The sequence below is a fragment of the Mesoplodon bidens genome (genome assembly GCF_964165515.1).
Source record: "Mesoplodon bidens genome assembly, chromosome: 15".
In the NCBI taxonomy this organism is placed as follows: Eukaryota; Metazoa; Chordata; class Mammalia; order Artiodactyla; family Ziphiidae; genus Mesoplodon; species Mesoplodon bidens.
In genome coordinates this window covers 50,688,987-50,712,833 of record NC_138171.1, presented here as the reverse complement: position 1 = coordinate 50,712,833, position 23,847 = coordinate 50,688,987, and the positions used below count along the sequence as shown (strand labels likewise).

The window sequence follows — 23,847 nt, the reverse complement described above, 5'->3', positions numbered from 1 at the left end:
GGGGGAGGAAAGCTTATTAATATCGTGGTCTGTCCATTTCTCTTTTTTTATTGAAAGTTTCTCAGGAATCACAAAGGAGATTCTTAACCCAGTGACAACCAAACTCAAAGATGTACAGAGACAGTTAAAAGCACTGCTTCCTCCCAATGCTGTGTTAGTGGGCCACTCCTTAGACTTAGATCTCAGAGCACTGAAAGTGAGTATCTGATTTAGGACTTAGTTTTTCTAGCATATGTGCCTGTTTCATTAATCTCAGATCTAAAACCTTCTGTCCCCCAACCCATCTGTTTTTTCCTTCAGCATAGGATGCTACTCATTCTATTCTCTTTCCTTCTCAGATGATACATCCATATGTTATTGATACATCATTGCTTTATGTCAGAGAGCAGGGCAGAAGATTTAAGCTCAAGTTCTTAGCCAAAGTTATTTTGGGGTAGGTTTGTTTGCATATTATAATATTGTCCTGATAGACTGCACATAGTTAGAATATTGTATCTTATTTAATGCATATTGCAACGTTCAGCCTCTCTCCTTTCCCTCTTAGTTTATAAACATTATGAATTCTGAGATCCTAACTTCAGAGAGAAGTATGACTCAGAAATGAAAAAACTGTGGGAATACAAAAAGGAGTTGCATTCATAGCTGAAGGTTGATGGATAGAACTGGACAGAGAAAAGGCAGAAAAGTTACCCAAAATTTTGAAATAACGTTCCTATATTGAATGTATCATGTACAAACACATATTGTACAAAGATATTCATTGCAGTATGATTTAAAATAGCCCAAAGGAATTCAGATATTCTACAGGACTAGTTAAATAAATTATGGTTATCTGCGTGACTAATACTTTGTTACTGAATATGAGATCTTTATGTGCTAATAAGGGGACCTCTAAGATGCTACTGAGAATAAAATGGAGATGCAGAACAAGATGCGTAGATACTGAGATATTGATTGATGTAGATTAGATTTAGATATATCTATAGACATAAACATATGTATTTTTTAAGATTTTAAAAAACAAAGGATTTTTAAATATATAATAGACACTTGTATATAATAGAAAATTTCTGGAAGGTAACTTTAAAACAACAGCTACGTCTAAAAAATGAGACAAGGGGTTGGCTGGGGAGTGGACCAGAGACTTTTTATTGAGTAGCCTTTGGTGATATGCTTGCTGTAAACAAAGCCATTCCTGATCATTCTGTACCCTCAGTACCTCTCAGGTCCTGGCACTAAGTAATAAAGGAATCTTGATTGTTGTGACTCAAGTCTAATTACTAGAATGCTGAAATTCTGCATGTAGCCAGAATATTTGGGATGAAAGGATCTATCATTAAAAATGCTCCCAGGTATGTCAATTTTACCTTGACTTTCCAGGAAGGATATACAGTGTCCAGATAGGTTTGGTCATGATGCCACAGAAGATGCTAGAACAACCCTTGAATTGGCTCGGTATTTCCTCAAATATGGCCCAAAGAAGGTTAGTACCTTTGCTTTCCTTAAAATTATGAGACTAGAACAGAGTCACAGACCACCATATCCTGCTGTTACCTTTCTTTACAAAAATGGCAGTGTAATTCAAGGTGAATATGTATTTGAAATTAAGACCTGTATCACTAGCATCATGTAGTGGTTAAATATGTAGTCTCTGAAGTTGGACTTCCTTGTTTTTAAATAGGTCTGGCTATATGATATCTAGGGCAATTTCTCTGAGCAACTTTAGTTTCTAGATCTATAAAATGGGAGCACACTTCTCTGGGATACTGGTGGGGGTAAATGAGACATTATGTAGTATAAAGCTCTTAGCACAGTGCCATGAATATATTAAGCACCATAATGTGGTGTTAATAATAATAAATAATGTGGTGTTAATCATTGTAGCTGAGGGACTTCCCTGGTGGTCCAGTGGTGAAGACTCTGTACTTCCACTGCAGGGCGCACAGGTTTGATCCCTGGTTAGGGTACTAAAGATCCCGCATGCCACTTTTAATTCATTGTAGCTGATGCTAATAATTGTGATAATTATAAAAATCTAGATAGGGCCTCCCTGGTGGCGCAGTGGTTGAGAGTCCGCCTGCCGATGCAGGGGATACGGGTTCGTGCCCCGGTCTGGGAGGATCCCATATGCCGCGGAGCGGCTGGGCCCGTGAGCCATGGCCGCTGGGCCTGCGCATCCGGAGCCTGTGCTCCGCAACAGGAGAGGCCACAAGAGTGAGAGGCCCGCATACCGCAAAAAGAAAAAAAAAAAAAAAAAAAAAAAAATCTAGATAGATTTTTGCTCTCTTGGGGTGTGAGTAGCATATCATTGTTTCAAAAGCAGTTCAGTGGGCCTGGACTAGAACAGCACATAAAGGAGGCATTGAAGAGGATGTAGTTTCTGACAGACTGTGTTATAACACATTCTAACCTGTTAGATTGTCCCATTGTGTGATATTTTCTAGCATGACCCCATTATGAAATAAATGGTAGTCCATATAGAATAATAAAAAGCCAGAACAGTATTTTGTGTCATGGTGATAGAAAGACATTGTAAAATATCTTATGCGGCATGTGAATAATGGCCAACATTCACTGAGATCTTACGAAGTGTACTATTCTAAAATGCTTTATATACGTTATCTTATCCTTATAGCAACCCTATAAGTTAACTATTGATATTATTATATATATGATCGTTCAGAGGTTTTGAAAGGTTAATAACTTATTGAGGGTCCTACAGTTAGAGGCAGAACCAGGATTCAAAACAGGGTCTGTCAGATTCTAAAGCCTGTCTTTGCTCTACATGAGGAATTAGCAAACCTTTTCTGTAAAGGCCAAACAGTAAATATTTTAGGCTCTACAGACCATACTGTCTCTATCACAGCTACTCAACTTGCTGTTGGTAGTGCAAAAGCAGCTATAACAGTATGTCAGTAAAAGGACACAGCTGTGTGCCAGTAAAACTTTATTTACAAAAAACTGACATTGGGCTGGACTTGATCCAATGACTGTAATATGCCAACCCCTGCTCTAAACGACTGCACTGAGGTTCTAAAAACTTGGTCTCAGGACCCATTTATCCTCAAAGAGCTTTTGTTTTTGTGGGTCATATCTATCAACATTTACCATATTAGAAATCACATATGAGAAAAATTATATTTACTAATTTGTTGAAAATATTTTTAAAAATCATTACATGTTAACATAAAAAATGTATTTTTATGGAAAAAAGCATTTTCAAAAAAATTAATGGGAAGAGCATCATTGTTTTACATATTTTGCAAATCTCTTTAATGTCTAGCTATTAAGCTCCTATTAAGGAGACTAGTGACTCTCTCATATCTGCTTTTACGTCCAATCTGTTGTGTTATATAGTTGGAGAAGACAGGACCTTGTAAACTTCCCCCTGAAAGGGTCTCTGGAACCCCTAGGAGTTCTCAAGCCACACTTTGAGAACAGTTGCATTCTATTGTGCTGCCACTTGATTTCCAGGAAAAATTGCATCTCACTTGAGTAAAATCTCAGGAAATCTGAATTAAGGATGGACTTTAGTTAATAATAAGATACCAGAAAAGAATCTAAAAAAGAGTGGATATATGTATATGTATAACTGATTCGCTTTGCTGTACAGTAGAAACTAACACAATATTGTAAATCAACTATATTCCAATAAAAAATTTTAAAAAGAAAAAAAATAACATATCAATAGTGGTTCATTAATTGAGTCAAATACACCGTACTAATTAAGATGGTAATAATAGTTGAAAATGGTAGTTGGATATATGTGGGAACTCTGTACTGTCTTTGTAGTTTTTCTGCAAATCTAAAATGATTCTAAGTAAAAAAAATATCTGTATCTCTACACATCAGAACTCCCAAGTGGGCTCCCACTTTATGGAAAGAGAATAAACTAGAATACTTTTCATGATTTTGTGTTAATCCAATAAAGTCTTTTTTTCATATTGCCATGAAAGCCATTCTTTTCTAATTTCCAAAAGTTGCATGTTTGCGGAGAAGTAAGTTTTAGGTGACTTTGGAATGAATGATGAGCCAAAATTGCCATTGCTTTTCACTTAGCCCTACTTGGCCCTTTCCCATATTCATGTCACAACATCAGCAGCTGGTAACAGATTGCCATTCTTGGCTAAGCAGGCAGAAACCATCTGGTAACTATTGAACCCAGCCTGGGACCGTGGCAACAGCAAAGTCACTGTCTACAGAAAGAGAGAACACCGCTTGAGTGGGTTTTTCTTGGATTTTTGGGGGGGTTGGGTGATTTTTTGTTTGTTTGGTTTCTTTTTTTTTTTTTTAGCCTCAAATACTTTGCAAGATATTAAATGATTTTACCACTTGATTTTCCTTCAGATTGCAGAACTAAATCTGGAGGCACTAGCTAGTCACCAAGCACTAGAAGCAGCAGGCCTAGAGCCGAGAGATACAGCAGAAGTAGTTCAGCGGCTAAACACAAGGTAATATTTTTCAGTTCTAAATAGTTGCAAAGACAGATGGAGTATCTGGTTTCTTATTTAACAACAAAACCTGGAATATTTTTTTCCTCTTTTGAGTCTATTGAGAAATGGTTACCAATAATATGAGTAACATTCTTGCATTAGAAAAACCATGGATGGAAAAATACCACCTACTGCCCTAAATACCATCTGTTTTTCTAATTTTCTGAATCTATTGATTGGTCTTAAAATAACTCATTTTACAAAAAAAGTAAGACATTGGAATACATTGAACTATGTGGCATTAGGGGAGATGATAGACTAGTGAGTATTTTGATTAGAAGAGTCGGCTATAGCCTTGATGTATTGCCCAGATTGGGAAAAAGACAAACAAAAAACAGACTCAGAAGAGGTTTGTCTTCATACCATAGTAAATGTATCAGATGCTTAGAATCTAGCCTAAATTTTGATAAAGAGTTTTGAGTATATTTTTTGTTTATCCTTCCTCTCCCTAAATGTAGAGCAACAATGTTCAATATGATTTCTGTAACGGTGGAAATGTTCTATATCTCTGCTGTCTAATAAGGTCCATACATGTGGACCTTATAGTACATGTGACTAGTGCAATTAAGGAACTGAATTTTTATTTTATTTAATTTTAATTTAAATAACCACACGTTGCTAATGGCTACCAGGTTAGACAGTGCAAGTATAGAGAAGTAATTCTTGGGTTAGGGAAAACTGTTGTTTCTACCTTGATCTCTTCTCCTTCTTTACAGTGTTTTAGAATGCTTGGACTCAATGGGCCAGAAGCTCCTTTTCTTGACTCAGGAGGCAGATGCTACTGAACTTTCTTCTTCCAAAAACTGTCAAACTATTAAGTGCTTTTCAAATAAAGAGGTGAGTGACCCAGGATCTCTTTGAAGGTTGCATTCAGAGTAGAGGGTAATGTAACCCTTTGCAACCCATGCAAGTATCAAGCTTTGTTTCATCAGCAACCTTGGCTACCATTAGCCAGTCTGGCTTCTATCTCAAATTTTGTGTGGAGCACTTTTAGTCTCAATTACCCCATAGGAACAGAACTGTCAGCTGCCAGTGTCTGTTTCCAGATTCCAGCAGGCCTGTGGCTTTGCCCTTGCACACCACTTTGAATTTCTGTTCTTTTTTCTGGTTCATGGAGATGTTTATCTTGGTTTTTAGCCTGACTATATCTTTTTGGTTTTCCTATATATATATATATATATATATATATATATATATATATATATATATATATATATATTTGTGTGTGTGTGTGGTATGCGGGCCTCTCACTGTTGTGGCCTCTTCCATTGCGGAGCAGAGGCTCCGGATGCGCAGGCTCAGCGGCCATGGCTCACGGGCCCAGCCGCTCCGTGGCATGTGGGATCTTCCCAGACCGGGGCATGAACCCGTGTCGCCTGCATCGGCAGGCAGACTCTCAACCACTGAGCCACCAGGGAAGCCCTGTTTTGTAGTTTTTAGCATAGAAGTGTTTCACCTCCTTGGTTCGGTTTATTCCTAAGTATCTTATTGTTTTTTGATGCTATTGTACATGAGATTTTTTCTTAATTTCCTTTTTTGATTGTTCATTGTTAGTATGTAGAAACACAACTGATTTTTTGTGTGTTGATTTTGAATCTTTCAAATTTGCTGAACTCATTGTTTAGTCCTGACATTGCTTTTGTAGAATTGTTAGGGTTTTCTACATGTCCTACGTGAACAGAGAGAGCTTTTCCAATTTGGACGACTTTTGTTTCCTTTTCTTACCTAATTACTCTGGTTAGAACTCTCAATACTGTGTTGAATAGAGTGGCAGGAGCAGGCATCCTTGTTCCTGATCTTAGAGAAAGTTTTCAGTCTTTTCACCTTTGAGTGTGATGTTAACTGTGGGCTTTTCATATATGGCATTTATTATGTTGGGGTAGTTTCCTTCTATTTCTAGTTTGTTGAGTGTTTTTATCTTGAAAGAGTTTGAATCTTGTCAAATGCTTTTTCTGCATCAGTTCATTGATCATGTGGTTTTGTCTTTCATTCTGTTAATGTGGTATATTACATGGAATTGTTTTCATACATTGAACCATCCTTGCATTCCAGGAATATATCTCACTTGGTCATGGTGTATAATACTTTTAATGTGCTGTTGAATTCAGTTTGCTGACATTTTGCTATTTAAAATAATCACTAGATTGGAAGGACTATTTCCATTTTGTTGTTTTCTGTATGTCTTACAGCTTTTTGTCCCTCCTCTCCTTTCTACTGTCTTCCTTTGAGTTTTGCTTTTTTTTTTTTTGGTAGAGACATGCTTTGATACCCTTCTCATTTCCTTTTGTGTATGTTCTATAGATATTTTCATTGCAGTTACATAAAACATCTTAAAATTATAACATTCCATTTTAAACTGATAGCAGTTTAATTGCATACAAAAACTGTACTCCTATAAGCTCCACCCCTCCTTTGTTACTGATATCATTGATTGCATCTTTATATGTTATATGCCCATTAACATAGGCATATAGTTATTTTTTTCATGTTTTTGTCATTTAAGTTCTGAATAAGAATTAAAAGTGAATTTAGGCACCAAAGTTAACATTAATACAGGTTATTATATGTGTCCATGTATTACCTTAACTGGAAAACTTTTTCATGTTGTTGTCTAGTATCCTTTCATCTTGAAGGACTCCCTTTAGCATTTCTTATAAGAGCAGGCCTAGTGATAATAAACTTTCTCAACTTTTTTTTTCCCCTGCATTTTTGAAGCATAGTTTTGCTGGATACAGTTTTCTTGGTTGATGGTTGTTTTTTGTTTTTGTCTTCTTTTTTTGGTTGATGGTTTTTTTATTTTATCACTTTGAATATAACATGCCACTCTCTTCTGGCCTGCAAGGTTTCTGTTAAGAAATCCACTGATAATCCTATGAAAACTTCCTTGTATGTGATGATTTGCTTTTCTCTTCCTGCTTCCAAGATTCTCTAATTTTGACTTTTAACAATTTGATTGTAATGTGTCTTTGTGTGGGTCTCTTTGGATTTATCTTTCTTGGAGATCTCTCAGCTTATTGAATTTGTATGTTCATTTCTTTCCTCAGATATGGAGGGTTTTCAGCCATTATTTCTTCAAATAAGCTCTCTGCTCCTTTCTCTCTTCTTCTGGGACTCCTATAATTTGTAAATTGGTCCTAAAGATGGTGTCCCAAAGGCTCTTAGACTCTGTTTCCTTTTCTTCATTCTTTTTTTTTTTTTTGCTTTAACTTAATGACTTCAAAGATCTGTTTTCAAGTTTGCCTGATCAAGTCTGATGTTGAACCCCTTTAGTGAATCTTCCAACTCACTTAATGTGTTTTTCAGCTGCAGAATTTGTTTGGTTCTTTTTTCTTTTTTTTTTTTTTTGAATTTTATTTTATTTATTTTTTTATACAGCAGGTTCTTATATAAGTTACCTATTTTATACATATTACTGTATATATGTCAATCCCCAGCTCCCCCAATTCATCCCACCACCACATCCCCACCACCTGCTTTTCCCTCTTGGTGTCCATACGTTTGTTCTCTACACCTGTGCCTCTATTTCTGCCTTGCAAACTGCTTCATCTGTACCATTTTTCTAGATTCCACATATATTCGTTAATATATAATACTTGTTTTTCTCTTTCAGACTTACTTCACTCTGTATGACAGTCTCTAGGTCCATCCACCTCTCTACAAATGACCCAATTTCGTTTCTTCTTATGGCTGAGTAATATTCCATTGTATATATGTACCACATCTTCTTTATCCATTCGTCTGTTGATGGGCATTTAGTTTGCTTCCATGACCTGGCTATTGTAAAGAGTGCTGCAATGAACACTGGGTTGCATGTGTCTTTTTGAACTATGGTTTTCTCTGGTTATATGCCCAGTAGTTGGATTGCTGGGTCATATGGTAATTCTATTCTTAGTTCTTTAAGGAACCTCCATACTGTTCTCCATAGTGGCTGTATCAGTTTACATTCCCACCAACAGTGCAAGAGGGTTCCCTTTTCTCCACACCCTCTCCAGCATTTGTTTGTAGATTTTCTGATGATGCCCATTCTAACTGGTGTGAGGTGGTAACCTCATTGTAGTTTTGATTTGCATTTCTCTAATAATCAGTGATGTTGAGCAGCTTTTCGTGTGCCTCTTGGCCATCTGTATGTCTTCTTTGGAGAAATGTCTATTTAGTTCTTCTGCCCATTTTTTGATTGAGTTATTTGTTTTTTTAATATTGAGCTGCATGTGCTATTTATATATTTCGGAGATTAGTCCTTTGTCCATTGATTTGTTTGCAAATATTTTCTCCCATCCTGAGGGTTGTCTTTTCATCCTGTTTCTAGTTTCCTTTGCTGTGCAAAAGCTTTTAAGTCTCATTAGGTCCCATTTGTTTATTTTTGTTTTTATTTCCATTACTCTAGGAGGTGGATCAAAAAAGATCTTGCTGTGATTTATGTCAGAGTGTTCTACCTATGTTTTCCTCTAAGAATTTTATAGTGTCTGGTGTTACATTTAGGTCTCTAATTCATATTGAGTTTATTTTTGTGTATGGTGTTAGGGAGTTTTCTAATTTCATTCTTTTACATGTAGCTGTCCAGTTTTCCCAGCACCACTTATTGAAGAGACTGTCTTTTCTCCGTTGTATATCCTTGCCTCCTTTGCCGTAGGTTAGTTCACCGTAGGTGCATGGGTTTATCTCTGGGCTTTCTATCCTGTTCCATTGACCTGTATTTCTGTTTTTGTGCCACTACCATATTGTCTCGATGTCTGTAGCTTTGTAGTATAGTCTGAATCACAGAGCTGATTCCTCCAGCTCCATTTTTTTCCCTCAAGACTGCTTTGGCTATTCGGGATCTTTTGTGTCTCCGTACAAATTTTAAGATTTTTTGTTCTAGTTCCATAAAAAATACCATTGGTAATTTGATAGGGATTGCATTGAATCTGTAGATTGTTTTGGGTAGTATAGTCATTTTCACAATATTGATTTCTCCAGTGCAAGAACATGGTATATCTCTCCATTTGTTGGTATCATCTTTAATTTCTTTCATCAGTGTCTTATAGTTTTCTGCATACAGGTCTTTTGTCTCCCTAGGTAGGTTTATTCCAAGATATTTTATTCTTTTTGTTGCAGTGGTGAATGGGATTGTTTCCTTAATTTCTCTTCTGATTTTTCATTGTTAGTGTATAGGAATGCAGGAGATTTCTGTGCATTAATTTTGTATCCTGCAACTTTACTAAATTCATTGATTAGCTCTACTAGTTTTCTGGTGGCATCTTTAGGATTATCTATGTAGAGTGTCATGTCATCTAGAAACAGTGACAGTTTGACGTCTTCTTTTCCAATTTGTATTCCTTTTATTTCTTTTTCTCCTCTGATTGCCGTGGCTAGGACTTCCAAAACTATGTTGAATAATGGTGGCGAGAGTGGACATCCTTGTCTTGTTTCTGATCTTAGAGGAAATGCTTTCAGTTTTTCACCATTGAGAAAGATGTTTGCTGTGGGTTTGTTGTATGTGACCTTTATTATGTTGAGGTAGGTTCCCTCTGTGCCCACTTTCTGAAGAGTTTTTATCATAAATGGTGTTGAATTTTGTCAAAAGCTTTTTCTGCATCTATTGAGATGATCATATGGTTTTCATTCTTCAATATGTTAATATGTTGTATCACATTGATTGAGTTGCATATATTGAAGAATCCTTGCATCCCTGGGATAAATCCCACTTGATCATGGTGTATGATCCTTTTAATGTGTTGTTGCATTCGGTTTGTTAGTATTTTGTTGAGGATTTTTGCATCTATATTCATCAGTGATATTGGTCTGTAATTTTCTTTTTTTGTAGTATCTTTGTCTGGTTTTGGTAGCAGGGTGATGGTTGGCCTCGTAGAATGAGTTTGGGAGTGTTCCTTCCTCTGCAGTTCTTTGGAAGCGTTTGAGAAGGATAGGTCTTCTCTAAATATTTGATAGAATTCACCTGTGAAGCCATCTGGTCCTGGACTTTTGTTTGTTGGAAGATTTTTAATCACAGTTTCACTTTCATTACTTGTGATTGGTATGTTCATTTTTTCTGTTTCTTCCTGGTTCAGTCTTGGAAGGTTACACGTTTCTAAGAATTTGTCCATTTCTTCCAGGTTGTCCATTTTATTGGCACAGAGTTGCTTGCAGTTGTCTCTTACGATGCTTTGTATGTCTGGGGTGTCCGTTGTAACTTCTCCTTTTTCCTTACTAATGTTATTGATTTGAGTCCTCTCCCTCTTTTCCTTGATGAGTCTGGCTAAAGGTTTATCAATTTTGTTTTTCTTCTCAAAGAACCACTTTTAGTTTTATTGATCGTTGCTACTGTTTTCTTTGTTTCTCTTTCATTTATTTCTGCTCTGATCTTTACAATTTCTTTCCCTCTACTAACTTTGGGTTTTGTTTGTTCTTCTTTCTCTAGTTCCTTTAGGTGTAAGGTTAGATTGTTTATTTGAGATTTTTCTTGTTTCTTGAGGTAGGCTTCTAGTGCTATAAACTTCCCTCTTAGAACTGCTTTTGCAGCATCCCACAGGTTTTGGATCATCGTGTTTTTGTTGTCATTTGTTTCTAGGTATTTTTTGATTTCCTCTTTGATTTCTTCAGTGATCTCTTGGTTATTTAGTAACGTATTGTTTAGCCTCCACATGTTTGTGTTTTTTACGTTTTTTTCCCTATAATTTATTTCTAATCTCATAGCGTTGTGCTCAGAAAAGATGCTTGATATGATTTCAATTTTCTTAAATTTACTAAGGCTTGATTTGTGACCCAAAATGTGATCTATCCTGGAGAATGTTCCGTGTGCACTTGAGAAGAAAGTGTAATCTCCTGTTTTCGGATGGAATGTCCCATAAATATCAATTAAATCTATCTGGTCTATTGTGTCATTTAAAGCTTGTGTTTCCTTATTAATCTTCTGTCTGGATGATCTGTCCATTGGTGTAAGTGAGGTGTTAAAGTCCCCCACTGTTAATTGTGTTACTGTTGATTTCCTCTTTTATAGCTGTTAGCATTTGCCCTATGTATTGAGTTGCTCCTATGTTGGGTGCATATATTTTATAATTGTTATATCTTCTTCTTGGATTGATCCCTTGATTATTATGTAGTGTCTTTTCTTGTCTCTTGTAACATTCTTTAAAGTCTATTTTGTCTGGTACGAATATTGCTACTCCAGCTTTCTTTTGATTTCCATTTGCATGGAATATCTTTTTCCATCCATTCACTTTCAGTCTGTATGTGTCCCTAGGTCTGACGTGGGTCTCTTTAGACAGCATATATATGGGTCTTGTTTTTGTATCCATTCAGTGAGCCTGTGTCTTTTGGTTGGAGCATTTAATCCGTTCACATGTAAGGTAATTATCGATATGTTCCTGTTACCATTTTCTTAATTATTTGGGGTTTGTTTTTGTATGTCCTTGTCTTCTGTGTTTCCCACTTAGAGAAGTTCCTTTAGCATTTGTTGTAGAGCTGGCTTGGTGGTGCTGAATTCTTTTAGCTTTTGCTTGTCTGTAAAGCTTTTGATTTCTCCGTCAATCTGAATGAGATCCTTGCTGGGTAGAGCAATCTTGGTTGTAGGTTCTTCCCTTTCATCACTTTAAATATATTGTGCCACCCTCTTCTGGCTTGTAGAGTTTCTGCTAAGGAATCTGCTGTTAACCTTATGGGGATTCCTTTGTATGTTATTTGTCGGTTTTCCCTTGTTGCTTTTAATAATTTTTCTTTGTCTTTAATTTTTGTCAATTTGATTACTACGTGTCTCGGCATATTTCTCCTTGGGTTTATCCTGCTTGGGACTCTCTGTGCTTCCTGGACTTGGCTGGCTATTTCCTTCCCCATGTTAGGGAAGTTTTCAACTATAATCTCTTCAAATATTTTTTCGGGTCCTTTCCCTCTCTCTTTTCCTTCTGGGACCCCTAGTATGCTAATGTTGGTGCGTTCAGTGTTGTCCCAGAGGTCTCTTAGGCTGTCTTCATTTCTTTTCATTCTTTTTTCCTTTATTCTGTTCTGCGGCAGTGAATTCCACCTTTCTGTCTTCCAGGTCACTTATCTGTTCTTCTGCCTCAGTTGTTCTGCTGTTGATTCCTTCTAGTGTATTTTTTTATATATATATAAATTTACTTATTTGTTTATTTATTTATTTTTGGCTGTGTTGGGTCTTCATTTCTGTGCGAGGGCTTTCTCTAGTTGCGGCAAGTGGGGGCCACTCTTCATCGCGGCGCGCGGGCCTCTCACTGTCGCGGCCTCTCTTGTTGCGGAGCACAGGCTCCAGACACACAGGTTCAGTAGTTGTGGCTCACAGGCCTACTTGCTCCGCGGCATGTGGGTTCTTCCCAGACCAGGGCTCAAACCCGTGTCCCCTGCATTGGCAGGCAGATTCTCAACCACTGCGCCACCAGGGAAGCCCTAGTGTATTTTTCATTTCAATTGTTGTATTGTTCATCTCTGTTTGTTTGTTCTTTCATTCTTCTAGGTGTTTGTTCTTTCATTCTTCTAGGTCTTTGTTAAACACGTCTTGCATCTACTCGATCTTTGCCTCCATTCTTTTTCCAATGTCCTGGATCATCTTTACTATCATTATTCTGAATTCTTTTTCTGGAAGGTTGCCTATCTCCACTTCATTTAGTTGTTTTTCTGGGGTTTTATCTTGTTCCTTCATCTGGTAAAAAGTCCTCTGCCTTTTCATTTTGTTTCTGTGAGTGTGGTTTACATTCCACAGGCTGCAGGATTGTAGTTCTTGCTTCTGCTGTCTGCCCTCTGGTGGATGAGGCTATCTAAGAGGCTTGTGCAAGCTTCCTGATGGGAGGGACTGGTGGTGGGTAGAGCTGGGTGTTGCTCTGGTGGGCAGAGCTCAGTAAAACTTTAATCTGCTTGTCTGCTGATGGGTGGGGCTGAGTTCCCTCCCTGTGGGTTGTTTGGCCTGAGGCAACCTAGCACTGGAACCTACAGACTCTTTGGTGGAGTTAATGGCCGACTCTTGGGAGGGCTAATGCCAATGAGTACTTCCCAGAACTTCTGCCGCCAGCGTCCTTGTCCCTGGGGTGAGCCACAGTCACCCCCCCCGCCTCTGCAGGAGACCCTCGAACACTAGCATGTAGGTCTGGTTCAGTCTCCTATGGGGTCACTGCTCCTTTCCCAGGGTCCTGATGAACACACTACTTTGTGTGTGCCCTCCAAGAGTGGAGTCTCTGTTTCTCCCAGTCCTGTCGGAGTCCTGCAGTCAAATCCCGCCAGCCTTCAAAGTCTAATTCTGTGGGAATTCCTCCTCCTGTTTCCAGACCCCCAGGTTAGGAAGCATGACGTGGGGCTCAGAACCTTCACTCCCATGGGTGGGCTTCTGTGGTATAATGTTCTTCATTTTGTGAGTCACCCACCCAGCGGTTATCGGATTTGATTTTATTGTGATTGGGCCACTCCTACCATCTCATTGTGCCTTCTCCTTTGTCTTTGGACTGGACGTGAGTTATCTTTTTTGGTGACTTCCATTGTCTTCCTATCAATGATTGTTCAGCAGTTAGTTGTGATTACGGTGCTCTTGCAAGAGGGATGAGCGCATGTCCTTCTACTCCACCATCTTCTCAGGAAATTTTTAGGAGACATCCATTTTACAACATATAATAGTAGCTGTTTCTCACCTCCCCACCACCACTCCAAGAGGAGAGGACAGGCAGGCGGATTGGTGGCACTGCACACTGGCAGCCCGTGGCCCTGCTGGCCCGTGCTCGGCCGGCCGCTCCACCCCACCGCCATTGCCTCCACCGCCGCAGTGTGTGTCTGATTCTTTTTTATAGTTGCTGTCTCTTTAATGAAATACTCATTTTGTTCATGCATAACTTTCCGATTTCATTAGTTGTCTGTCTATCTTTGTTCTCTTTTAGTTCTTTTTTTTTTTTTTTTGTCAACTACCTCTCCAATTGTTAGTGCCTGGCATGGTGGAAGGGTAGACTTTCACTAATCAGCTCAGCCTGAGGTTTCAGGACCTCTCAAACATACTTTGAGGATGTGTCTTCTCTGAGCTTGTGCAGGTGCTTTTAGTTGTCTCATATTCCCTGAGCAGCTTGTCCCTGTTTCTCCTCAGAGCTTGCAATCTGTTGCTCCTCCTGACATCTGCCTTTGTAACTGCAGCTCTAATGTGCTATGGTGATTGGCATATGTTTTCAGTGGCTTCCAAACAAGGCTGCCAGTCCTATCAGTGCTCTGAGTCAGGTGAGACAGAAACTAGTCTCTCAGGCAGTGCCCAGCCTAGCCATGACATTGGCTGCGTGGTCCACTCTTGTTTCTGTCCAGAGGGAAGATCCCCAGTGTGGGAAATTTCCTCTGTGTCGAGCCCTGCTGGGTCAGATAGGGGAAGGGACAGACGGGTACACAAAACTACGTATTTTCCTTTCCCTTTTGCTGGAGTCCCTTCTGGTTGTTGTTGTTGTTGTTTCTGGGTGCTGTAACTTCTCGACTGGTCTCTAGAGTTGTTGCAAAGGTATTCTGGTCTATATAGTGTTAACTTGGTGTCTATGGAAAACTGAGGGCTTAAAGCTTCCTTGTACTCTATCTTGCTGATGTCATGCTCTCTTTTTCTTTTTTTAAAGTGTTGGGGTTTTTTTTGAGAAAGATGTGCTGGGAAAAATAAGTTTATAATGCTCTTGGGAGGGACTGGTATTTGTTTTATTTTTTTTCCCCCCGCAGGATCCTTAATTTCCCTCCTGATTTCTTTATTTCCTTCTTTTCCTTCACTGCAGTGTCTCCAGCAGGGTATTGCCTTTTCTCTGTATATCTGATTCTTCCCCAGAAGCACTGCTTCTCTGAGGCTGTCAAGTCTCTTCCTCGTAGTTAAGTGCTTGAACTATCAAAGTTGTGACCTGTGTTCATTATTTTGGCATTTTGTCGTACTTTCTTTCTGTGGCTGATTTTGTTTGTTTCATCCAAGTCTTCCATGCCCCTTGATTTTTTTTTCCCCCCAGAGTCTCTTGCATCTCTTCTCCCTCTCTTTATTCACAGGCTTGCAGAATTTAACTTGTTTCTTTACTTAGAGGTAATTTGAAGATTGTAGTAGCCTGCTTCTTAGTAATGCTAAAGATCTGGGTCATATGTGATTCTGTTTATTCTCTTTCCTGATTATATGGTTTTTCTACAAGGCTGTGTGGTGTCACCATTTTCTTCTGGACGTTGAAGTCAGCCTCATATTGCTTTTTAATATGGGTAAAAAGACAACCATTGTTTATATTACTGTGGCTCACCTCCATGAGCCACAGTAGACTATTAGGTTCCTGCTTCATCCAGGCTGTGCTGTTTTCTGCAGGTTCTTGAGCAGGCTAGAGTGGAAATCCCCCTGTTTACCTTCAGCATCGTGCAGTTCTCTTTTGAACCCTTTCCACCCAACCTCAGTGAGGAGATGAGCAAAACAGTAAGTGAACGGGTTCTGCTAGATGATTTATTTGACCTGTTATAATCTCCCCCCATTAAGGAAAGTAATACATACTTCATTAAGTTTACTGTATACTTCTCTAAATTTTTTCTGTATGTATCAATATATTACCATTTTCATTTTTATAAAAATGGGAATCAGACTATATATACTGTTTTGCAACTTTATTTTTTCCTTTAACAGTATATCTTACACATCTGTTCATAACACTATATAATCTTATTTCCCTTGTGCTGCATAGTTTTCCATTGTATGATATACCTATTTTCAGCATTTGCACTTTATAAATTTTTGCTATTCCAAATAATGATGCAATGAAATCCCTGTATACAAATCCTTGTACATTTGGCAAGTGTTTGTGTTAAGAAATTGCTTGAAAGGAATTATCCCATGTTTTGACTCATGATTTCTTTAGATTTGACTTAATTCTCTTTCCACATCCACCTCCTTACTATATTCTGTTGTTTTTCTTATAGACGAAGATCAAGTGGATGGAGATGTCAACTGTCTATGCTGGGCCATTTAGCAAATACTGTAACCTTATTGCTCTGAAGAGGCTGTTTAAGAGTTTTGGTCCAGTCCGGTCAGTGACTCTTATTCTTGAAACCCACCAGGTAATGAGACAAGGAAACTTAGATTTTGACCTTCTAATCTGGTGTGGGAAATTCAGATGCCTTCTAGGGCCCTTCAAGTATTGGTGATTTGAGCTTGATTGTCACTAACTGGAATGTGAGACATGCTCTGTCTCACGGGAACAGTGTTGACCCATAAGAATGTGTGCCCCATATTGCCAGATCTTCTGATTTTTTTGTTTTGAGAATCGAGAAATCTGCCAATTTTCATGTTGTTGGCTCCAATTTTCTTAAATATTATGTAAGCCAGACAAAAAATATGTCTAGTGGTTTAATGTAGTTTATGGGCTTCATGCTTGTGACTTCAGCTTTAAATGATAAAATGCCCTTTCAAAAACAGCAGTAGGGGCTTCCCTGGTGGCGCAGTGGTTGAGAGTCCGCCTGCCGATGCAGGGGACACGGGTTCGTGCCCCGGTCCGGGAAGATCCCACATGCCGCGGAGCGGCTGGGCCCGTGAGCCATGGCCGCTGGGCCTGTGCGTCCGGAGCCTGTGCTCCGCAACGGGAGAGGCCACAACAGTGAGAGGCCCACATACCGCAAAAAAAAAAAAAAAAAAAAAAAAAAAAAAAAACAGCAGTAGCTTCCATGTGCCAGGAAGTCTGTAGGGCTTAAATCCAAAGTAGGCTCATAGCTGGGTTAAGATACTAGAGGAGTAGGACTTTTTGTTGTTGTTGCTGTTAGCTCTCCAATCTCTTGGAGTAAGTTTTGTTTATTAGTTTGTTACTTACATAAAAACCCTATAAAGAGTTTAATTATTTTTACTTTTTAAGAAATAATACTTGTATATGGTTTAAAAAATTCTTACTTTTTAAAAGGATGTAATGAGTAAGCCTCTATCTTCATGGTCATAGCAGGAAGTCAGATAAAGACTAAAGTTACTATATGAAGCAATAACAACATTATAAACACTATGAGACAGGAAGCCATGAAAAGAATTGAAAATAAAAACTTAGAATATCTGTAGAATGATATACAATAACTGGTAACAATGAAGGCCTCCAGGGAGAGAGGAGGTGACTGGGAACAGGGGTTAGGGGAAGACTTTTCACTGTAAATTTTTTTATACCTTTAGAATTTCGATATAGGCAACTATTAATCTGGTGCATTAAACTATTATGTGTAATAGCTAATAATATAACTAATAACTATTAGGTTTAGTAACTATTAAAGTGAAGCAAAAATTAAAGTCTCCAAAGCGATCTAACTGCAGAATCCTAGATGTTTAAAATGTGCTTTCCCCAAATCTTTTATTGTCTTTCCTACACCTAAAAACAGAAATAAAAAGATCATCCCTGGGAACATAGACTGAGGGATTGGAAAGGGTATTCAAGGGACTGTAACTCCTTCCTGTAAGTCGGCTTGTCTTTTTTTCTTTTTTTCTTTCTTTTTGTAAAGTATACATAAAATTTGCCTTTTAAACCATTTTTACATATAGTTCAGTGTTATTAAGTACATTCTCTCTAGAACTTTTTCATCATCCCATACTGAAACTCTGTACCCTTTAAACAGTAACTCCCCAGTCCCGTTTCTCCCAGGCCTATTAACTACTATTGTATTTCCTGTCTTATAAATTTGACTACTCTATGTATATCATATAATTGGAATCCTACAATATTTGTCCTTTTGTGTCTGGCTTATTTCACTTAGCATAATGTCTTCAGGTTTCACCCATGATGTAGTATGTATCAGAATTTCATTTCTTTTCAAGGCTTAATTATATTCCATTGTATGATTATACCACATTTTGTTTATGTATTCGTCCATCGATGGACATTTGGATTATTTCCACGTTTTAACCATCCTGAATAATGCTACTATGAAACGAACATGGATGTACAAGTATTTGTTTGAGTCCCTGTTTTCAGTTCTTTTGGGTGATATACACAGATGTGGAATTTCTGGGTTAAATGATAATTCATTTCATTTTTTGAGGAACTGCCATACTGTTTTCTATAGCAGCTGCACCATTTTACATTCCCACCCGCAATGCCAAGGGTTCCAACTTCTCCATATTCCAGCTGACACTTGGGTTTCTTTTGTTTTTGTCTTTTTTGTTGTTTGTTTTTGTTTTTGGCTGCGCCCCATGTGGGATCTTAGTTCCCTGACCAGGGAACAAACCTGTGCCCCCTGCATTGGAAGCTAGGGGGTCCTAACCACTGGACCGCCAGGAATTCCCCTGACACTTGGCTTTTTTGTTGTTGTTTTTGGTTTGGGGGTGGGGTTGTTTAGATAGTAGCCATCCTAATGGATGTGAAGTATTAATAGTATCTCATGGTTTTGACTTGCAGCTCCCTAATGATTAGTGATGTTGAGCATTTCTTTGTATGCTTATTGGCCATTGGTATATCTTCTTTGGAGAAATGTCTATGCAAGTCCTTTGCCTATTTTTTAATTGGGTTGATTTTCTTGTGTTGAGTTTTTGGAGTTCTCTATATATTTTATATCTGAATCCTTCAGTAGATACGTGATTTGCAAATATTTTCTCCCATTCTTTTTGCTGCCTTTTGACATTGTTGATGGTTGTTCTCTGATACACCTTTTAATTTTGATAAAGTTTAACTTCTCATATTTTTTTTGTTGCCTGTGCCTTTGGTGTCATATTCAGGAAATCATTGCCAAATCCAGTAAGATGAAGCTTTTCTATGGGAGCACTTTAATCTCCATGATGATGCGGTGGCTCAGACCGTCACATAGATTTAGATACTCTGGTGTTAATCAAGTGCAAAAGCAGTCAATTTGAAGATGCAAATCCAGTGGAAGAACTTAACCTCCCCAAGCTTGTAGGAAAGCTGCTTGTCTAAAATTAAGCTAATAAGGCAAATGGGAATCTCTACCTGTGACTTGCAGTGGTAACTTTAGTGACTAATAATAAATGGTATGGGGGCCTCTCTGGTGGCGCAGTGGTTGAGAGTCCGCCTGCCAATGCAGGGGACATGGGTTCGTGCCCCAGTCCAGGAAGATCCCACATGCCGTGGAGCGGCTGGGCCCGTGAGCCATGGCCACTGAGCCTGCGTATCTGGAGCCTGTGCTCCGCAACGGGAGAGGCCACACCAGTGAGAGGCCCGCATACCGCAAAAAATAATAATAATAATAATAATAAAAAATGGTATGAACATCAAGTTGGGTAGTAAAGAATTTGTTAGTGCTTTCCCCATACCACCTAGGGAGAGAAGCCTTCAATTTTAAGTGACAAGATTATTTTCTGAGAAACCAAGCCCTGAACCATAATGATTCCACTTAAAATTGATGGTCTGTGATCACCGTCTAGCCCAACACATCAAGAACATCCATTCTCGTGGCTCTGGCCACTGTAATTTAGGTGGGCCCCGTTCCTAGCCCCGTCTCTGGCAGTTTGAGCCTGGAAAGCAAAAGTAAGGAAATCTTGATTTTTCTGCAGCCACATCTCTGTATACAATACGAAGTCCTGGAAGGTGCCCAGCTGGCCATAGAGTCTTTGGATGGCAGCCTGGTAGAAGGTACCTGCATCAAGGTAGGGTTGCCAGAGAAAGCATAAAGTAGTACACTTCACTCAATCCTGTATTTTCAATACTTGTATTTACTCAAGCCTGTATTTACAGCACCCTAAGACATAACAGCTTAGGCAAGCACCCTTGAGAGGCTTAAGACACAAGATTTTCTGTTATGGAAAGCCTTCAGCCAAGGCCGGCATTCTTATAGTGGTGACCTAAGACATGATATCTTTTCATTTTTGTCAAAATCAGCCTGGGCTACATCTTCCATGTACTCTTTATCACTACTTAGGCCCCAAATGGTTTGTTCTGGGTGGTTTTTTTGTGGTTGCCCTTTAGCTTTCAGGGGAATCAAATGGTATTTTGATGTTTCTTATGCAATTAAACAATTTCATTGGTGTAGAAGGCAGAGAACTGATTGCAGTTGGTGGGGGAGAGAAGGAAAGGGAAGAGAGTATTATTTACACAAAAATATTTACATTTTGTATTAATTTATCTATTAAGTTTCTACCATAGTCCTTTGGGGCAGTTATCATTAGGTTCCTTGTATAGATAAGGAAGCTGCAGAATTAAGCTACTTGCTAGTATGTAACAGGCCTGGGGTTTGAAGTGGTGACTTTTCTACCATTAATGCCATCTTTCCTTGGTTAGGTACAGAGGCCTGTGACAGAGCTCACCCTTGATTGTGACACCCTTGTGAATGAGCTGGAACAAGATTCTGAGAACCGAGGTACTATATACCTGTCTGGAGTGAGTGAAACCTTCAAGGAACACCTGTTGCAACAGTCCAGCCTCTTCCTGGGCCTGGAAGCTGTGATCTTGCCTAAAGATCTTAAAAATGGAAAGCAGAAAAAATTCTGTTTCTTGAGTAAGTCTATTGCCATCGAATATAGCCTTGGGGAAAGAGATTAGAGATGGTGGTAACATGAGGTCAGAGAAAGGAAATGTTCAACAAGTAATCCCTCCTGGGCTGGACCAGGTCAACATCTCCTGATTTTGTCCTTCTCCCCTGGCTCTGGATGGGCTCCAGCTTGGATGGTGATCAGGTTTTTTTGTTTTTGTTTTTGTTTTTGTTTTGGTCCTTAATAACTGAAGGGGGTATTCTTGTTTTCAGGATTCAAAACTTTTGGCAATGCCCAGAGGGCCCTTGGCATTCTCACAGGCAAGAACTGGAAGCTGAAAGGCAGGCATGCCCTAACCCCCAGGCACCTCCATTCATGGCTCAGGGGCTTACCTCCTGAATCAAGGCCCCCAGGGCTTCGTGTCATACCTCCCCCCTCGGAGCAGGAGGCCTTGCAGGTGAGTGATTAAATGTATCCTGGGGTTAGCGGGGAAAGGTAGCTAGCTACCTTGGTTTGCTGGCTCTGGTGGTTGGCCTTCTGATGTTTATGGAAATTAGACAGGATAGTCCTGCTCAAGTAACACTTAAGCCTTCAATCTTTTTTTTCCTGCCCTGCCACTAGTCTTACTTCACTCTCCAGTGTCTTCCAGCCCTGGACACACCTTTCTTTCTCCAAGATCTCTTATACTTTTGCCCCCTCCAAACTTGCTAAAATCAGGTTCTCCAGGTGTCTCTCCAAGGGACTTTGCGAGGTTAATACAGGAAGTTGGAGAGCTGGACAAGTCTTTAGTGATCTAGGGTTTCCTGAGTACATACATACACAATATGATTTTTGGTGGTCATAGATGGACCTCTTTTTTTCACTTTTATTGTTATGAACTTGTTTTTCTAACATTCATTAAAGTATGCAACCACCACATTGAATGTGTGATTTCACGTATAGTATTACTTAGACGAAGCTAAGGAAGAAATTGATAAAGAAAACCATTAGGGAATATGCAACAGAAGGGTGAAGATAGAAGGTGAATGGTTTAAGTTTGGGAAGCCCTGCCGTAGTCTAATGTCCCACACTTAGCAGATGAGAAATAGACACCAGAGCTGGTGAGCGACTTTGTCCAGGTCACAGAGATACTTAATGTCAGAGGCCAGACTAGAGCTCTCCTTAGTGATTTGGTTTCCCTAACTCAGGACCCTAAACTGACTTGGAGGTCTGGGGATGCTGGAGTGGACAAGGAACCCTGCAGTATAGACTCTGGCTTCAGACTGAGGATTTGTACAGAGCCTTTCCCGGGAGCCTGAGGAGGAATGTTGCAGTCCCTCCAAAGGTCAGCGGTGGGTACTCTGACTGAGTGTCAACACCGGGCTTTGATTCTAGATGCTGAAGGTGGACCACCCAAAGATAGCAGTCTGGCACTGGGGCAGGAAGATACGAAAGCTCTACCACAGCCTGTGCTCAGGCACCCTCTGCCTCATCCTGCTGCCAGGAACTGAGAGGTAAGGACTGAAGGGTTGCCCCTTCATGATTCTGACCTCTGGACTCTCTGGACTTAAGCTTTTCTTGGAGAAAAGCCTTTTGTTGACGTCCAGGCACATAAACGAAAACTGAAATGAATCATCTCTTAACTCTCACAGCTCTAAGAGAGAGATACTGTCTCCCCATGTTACTCATATTTGCTCTTATAACTACACTTAGTGGTCCCTCAAGGAGACAGCTCATCCCGGTTTAAAGGCAGAGGTCTTAGGTCCTGCAGCCTCTCTGGAACAAGAGGCACTTGAGTAAAAATGGTCAAGAAGTTCGAGGGCAAGGCCCAGGCTTAGATGTGACTATAACCTACCTTTGCCACATATCAGGAGTGTGTTCCTGCCTTCCCTGCCCTTGCCCCCTTTACCATTTCTGTTAACTTTTAAGAGATAGGGCCTGTTTTTCTGTTTCTAAGCCTGAGGGATACTGGAGCAGGACTCTGGGTCCAGTCACAGCTGTATCACCTATCTCTGCTGACAAGTAGTGGCCAGGCCACTTTCCCACTGTGGATCTCAATTTCCCTTTGGTAAAATGAGGGATTTGGAGTAAATCAGTAATTTTCAAATGCTTGAAACTATAAAACCCTTTCTTTAAAAGAAAAATTGATGTTAAATCTTTACTAAGGCATAAAGATGAGCAATTCTGAAATGGATGAGTAGGTATATGAATGAATGTGTATGCTGGGGGACGAGAGAGAGAGGGAAAGAGTGCTTTTTCTGACAAAAGCACAGTTTGAAAATCACTGGATTGTATTATTTCTAAAGTCCCTTAAAATTCTGACATTCTAGGATTCTTTCACAGGCCCAAGGTCCCAGGTGGCAAAACATGAATGCCTCAGGCCTTGAAGCCTGGATCAGAAGTTAACTTCCTCTCATAAAATTCTTGTAACATGTATTAGGGCCACTAGTGAAACAGGCTACCTGCTGGGCAGCTTGAGAGAATTACAGTCTCTGAGAAACAGAAATAAGTACTAGGTTTTACAGCAAAAAAAAAAAAAATCTTAGACTGATATACTTCAAACAGGCTTATGGGTAGACTTAACAGCAAGAGGTTTAAAAGTGACCAAAAATTGCCAAAGAAAGAAAAAAGAAAGCTTTTTGTTTAAGAGCTTGGACCCTGAGGGGCAAACTTGCCTGGACAAAACTTCTCAGAGCCAGTGTATGGAGGTAGGGGTAAAATACGGGTTTTCGTGTACCTAGTGGAATACTTAGCGTGTAGTTCCCCATTGTGTAGGTAAACTAAGCCAAGAGAGCGCCAAAGCTTTCTTCTTCCAGAAGTAGCTGGGATGTTCTCAGGGGATGAGGGCTTAGAGGAGGGAGCATTGGGTCAGGGAGCAAAAAAGGCTTAGGTTCTGACTGAGGCAGAGGTCCTAAGGCATGTTTGACAAGTCAGGAGAAAACTCTGGAAAGAGCAAATCCTGTAGTAACAAAACCTGCTGTTACTCCTTTGTTTTAAAAGTTAGTTGCACTCTGATTTCCATAGCCATAATGATCAAACCCA

At 39.4% G+C, this 23,847-nt stretch overlaps 1 protein-coding gene across 4 annotated transcripts in view; it reads left to right on the top strand.

The window, feature by feature from the left end:
- Positions 1-23,847, top strand: part of REXO5 (RNA exonuclease 5) — a 41,677-nt gene that overhangs the window by 16,138 nt on the left and 1,692 nt on the right. For 3 of the 4 annotated variants that reach the window (XM_081257833.1, XM_081257834.1, XM_081257832.1), the window contains exons 9-19: positions 58-196; positions 339-433; positions 1,381-1,483; positions 4,348-4,451; positions 5,210-5,330; positions 15,757-15,861; positions 16,359-16,496; positions 19,912-20,004; positions 20,636-20,852; positions 21,099-21,283; positions 22,201-22,319. In XM_081257833.1, coding sequence (XP_081113959.1) covers positions 58-196; positions 339-433; positions 1,381-1,483; positions 4,348-4,451; positions 5,210-5,330; positions 15,757-15,861; positions 16,359-16,496; positions 19,912-20,004; positions 20,636-20,852; positions 21,099-21,283; positions 22,201-22,319 — 1,419 coding nt within the window. The remainder of the gene's footprint in view (positions 1-57; positions 197-338; positions 434-1,380; positions 1,484-4,347; positions 4,452-5,209; positions 5,331-15,756; positions 15,862-16,358; positions 16,497-19,911; positions 20,005-20,635; positions 20,853-21,098; positions 21,284-22,200; positions 22,320-23,847) is intronic. The other variant, XM_081257835.1, reaches the window with a different exon arrangement.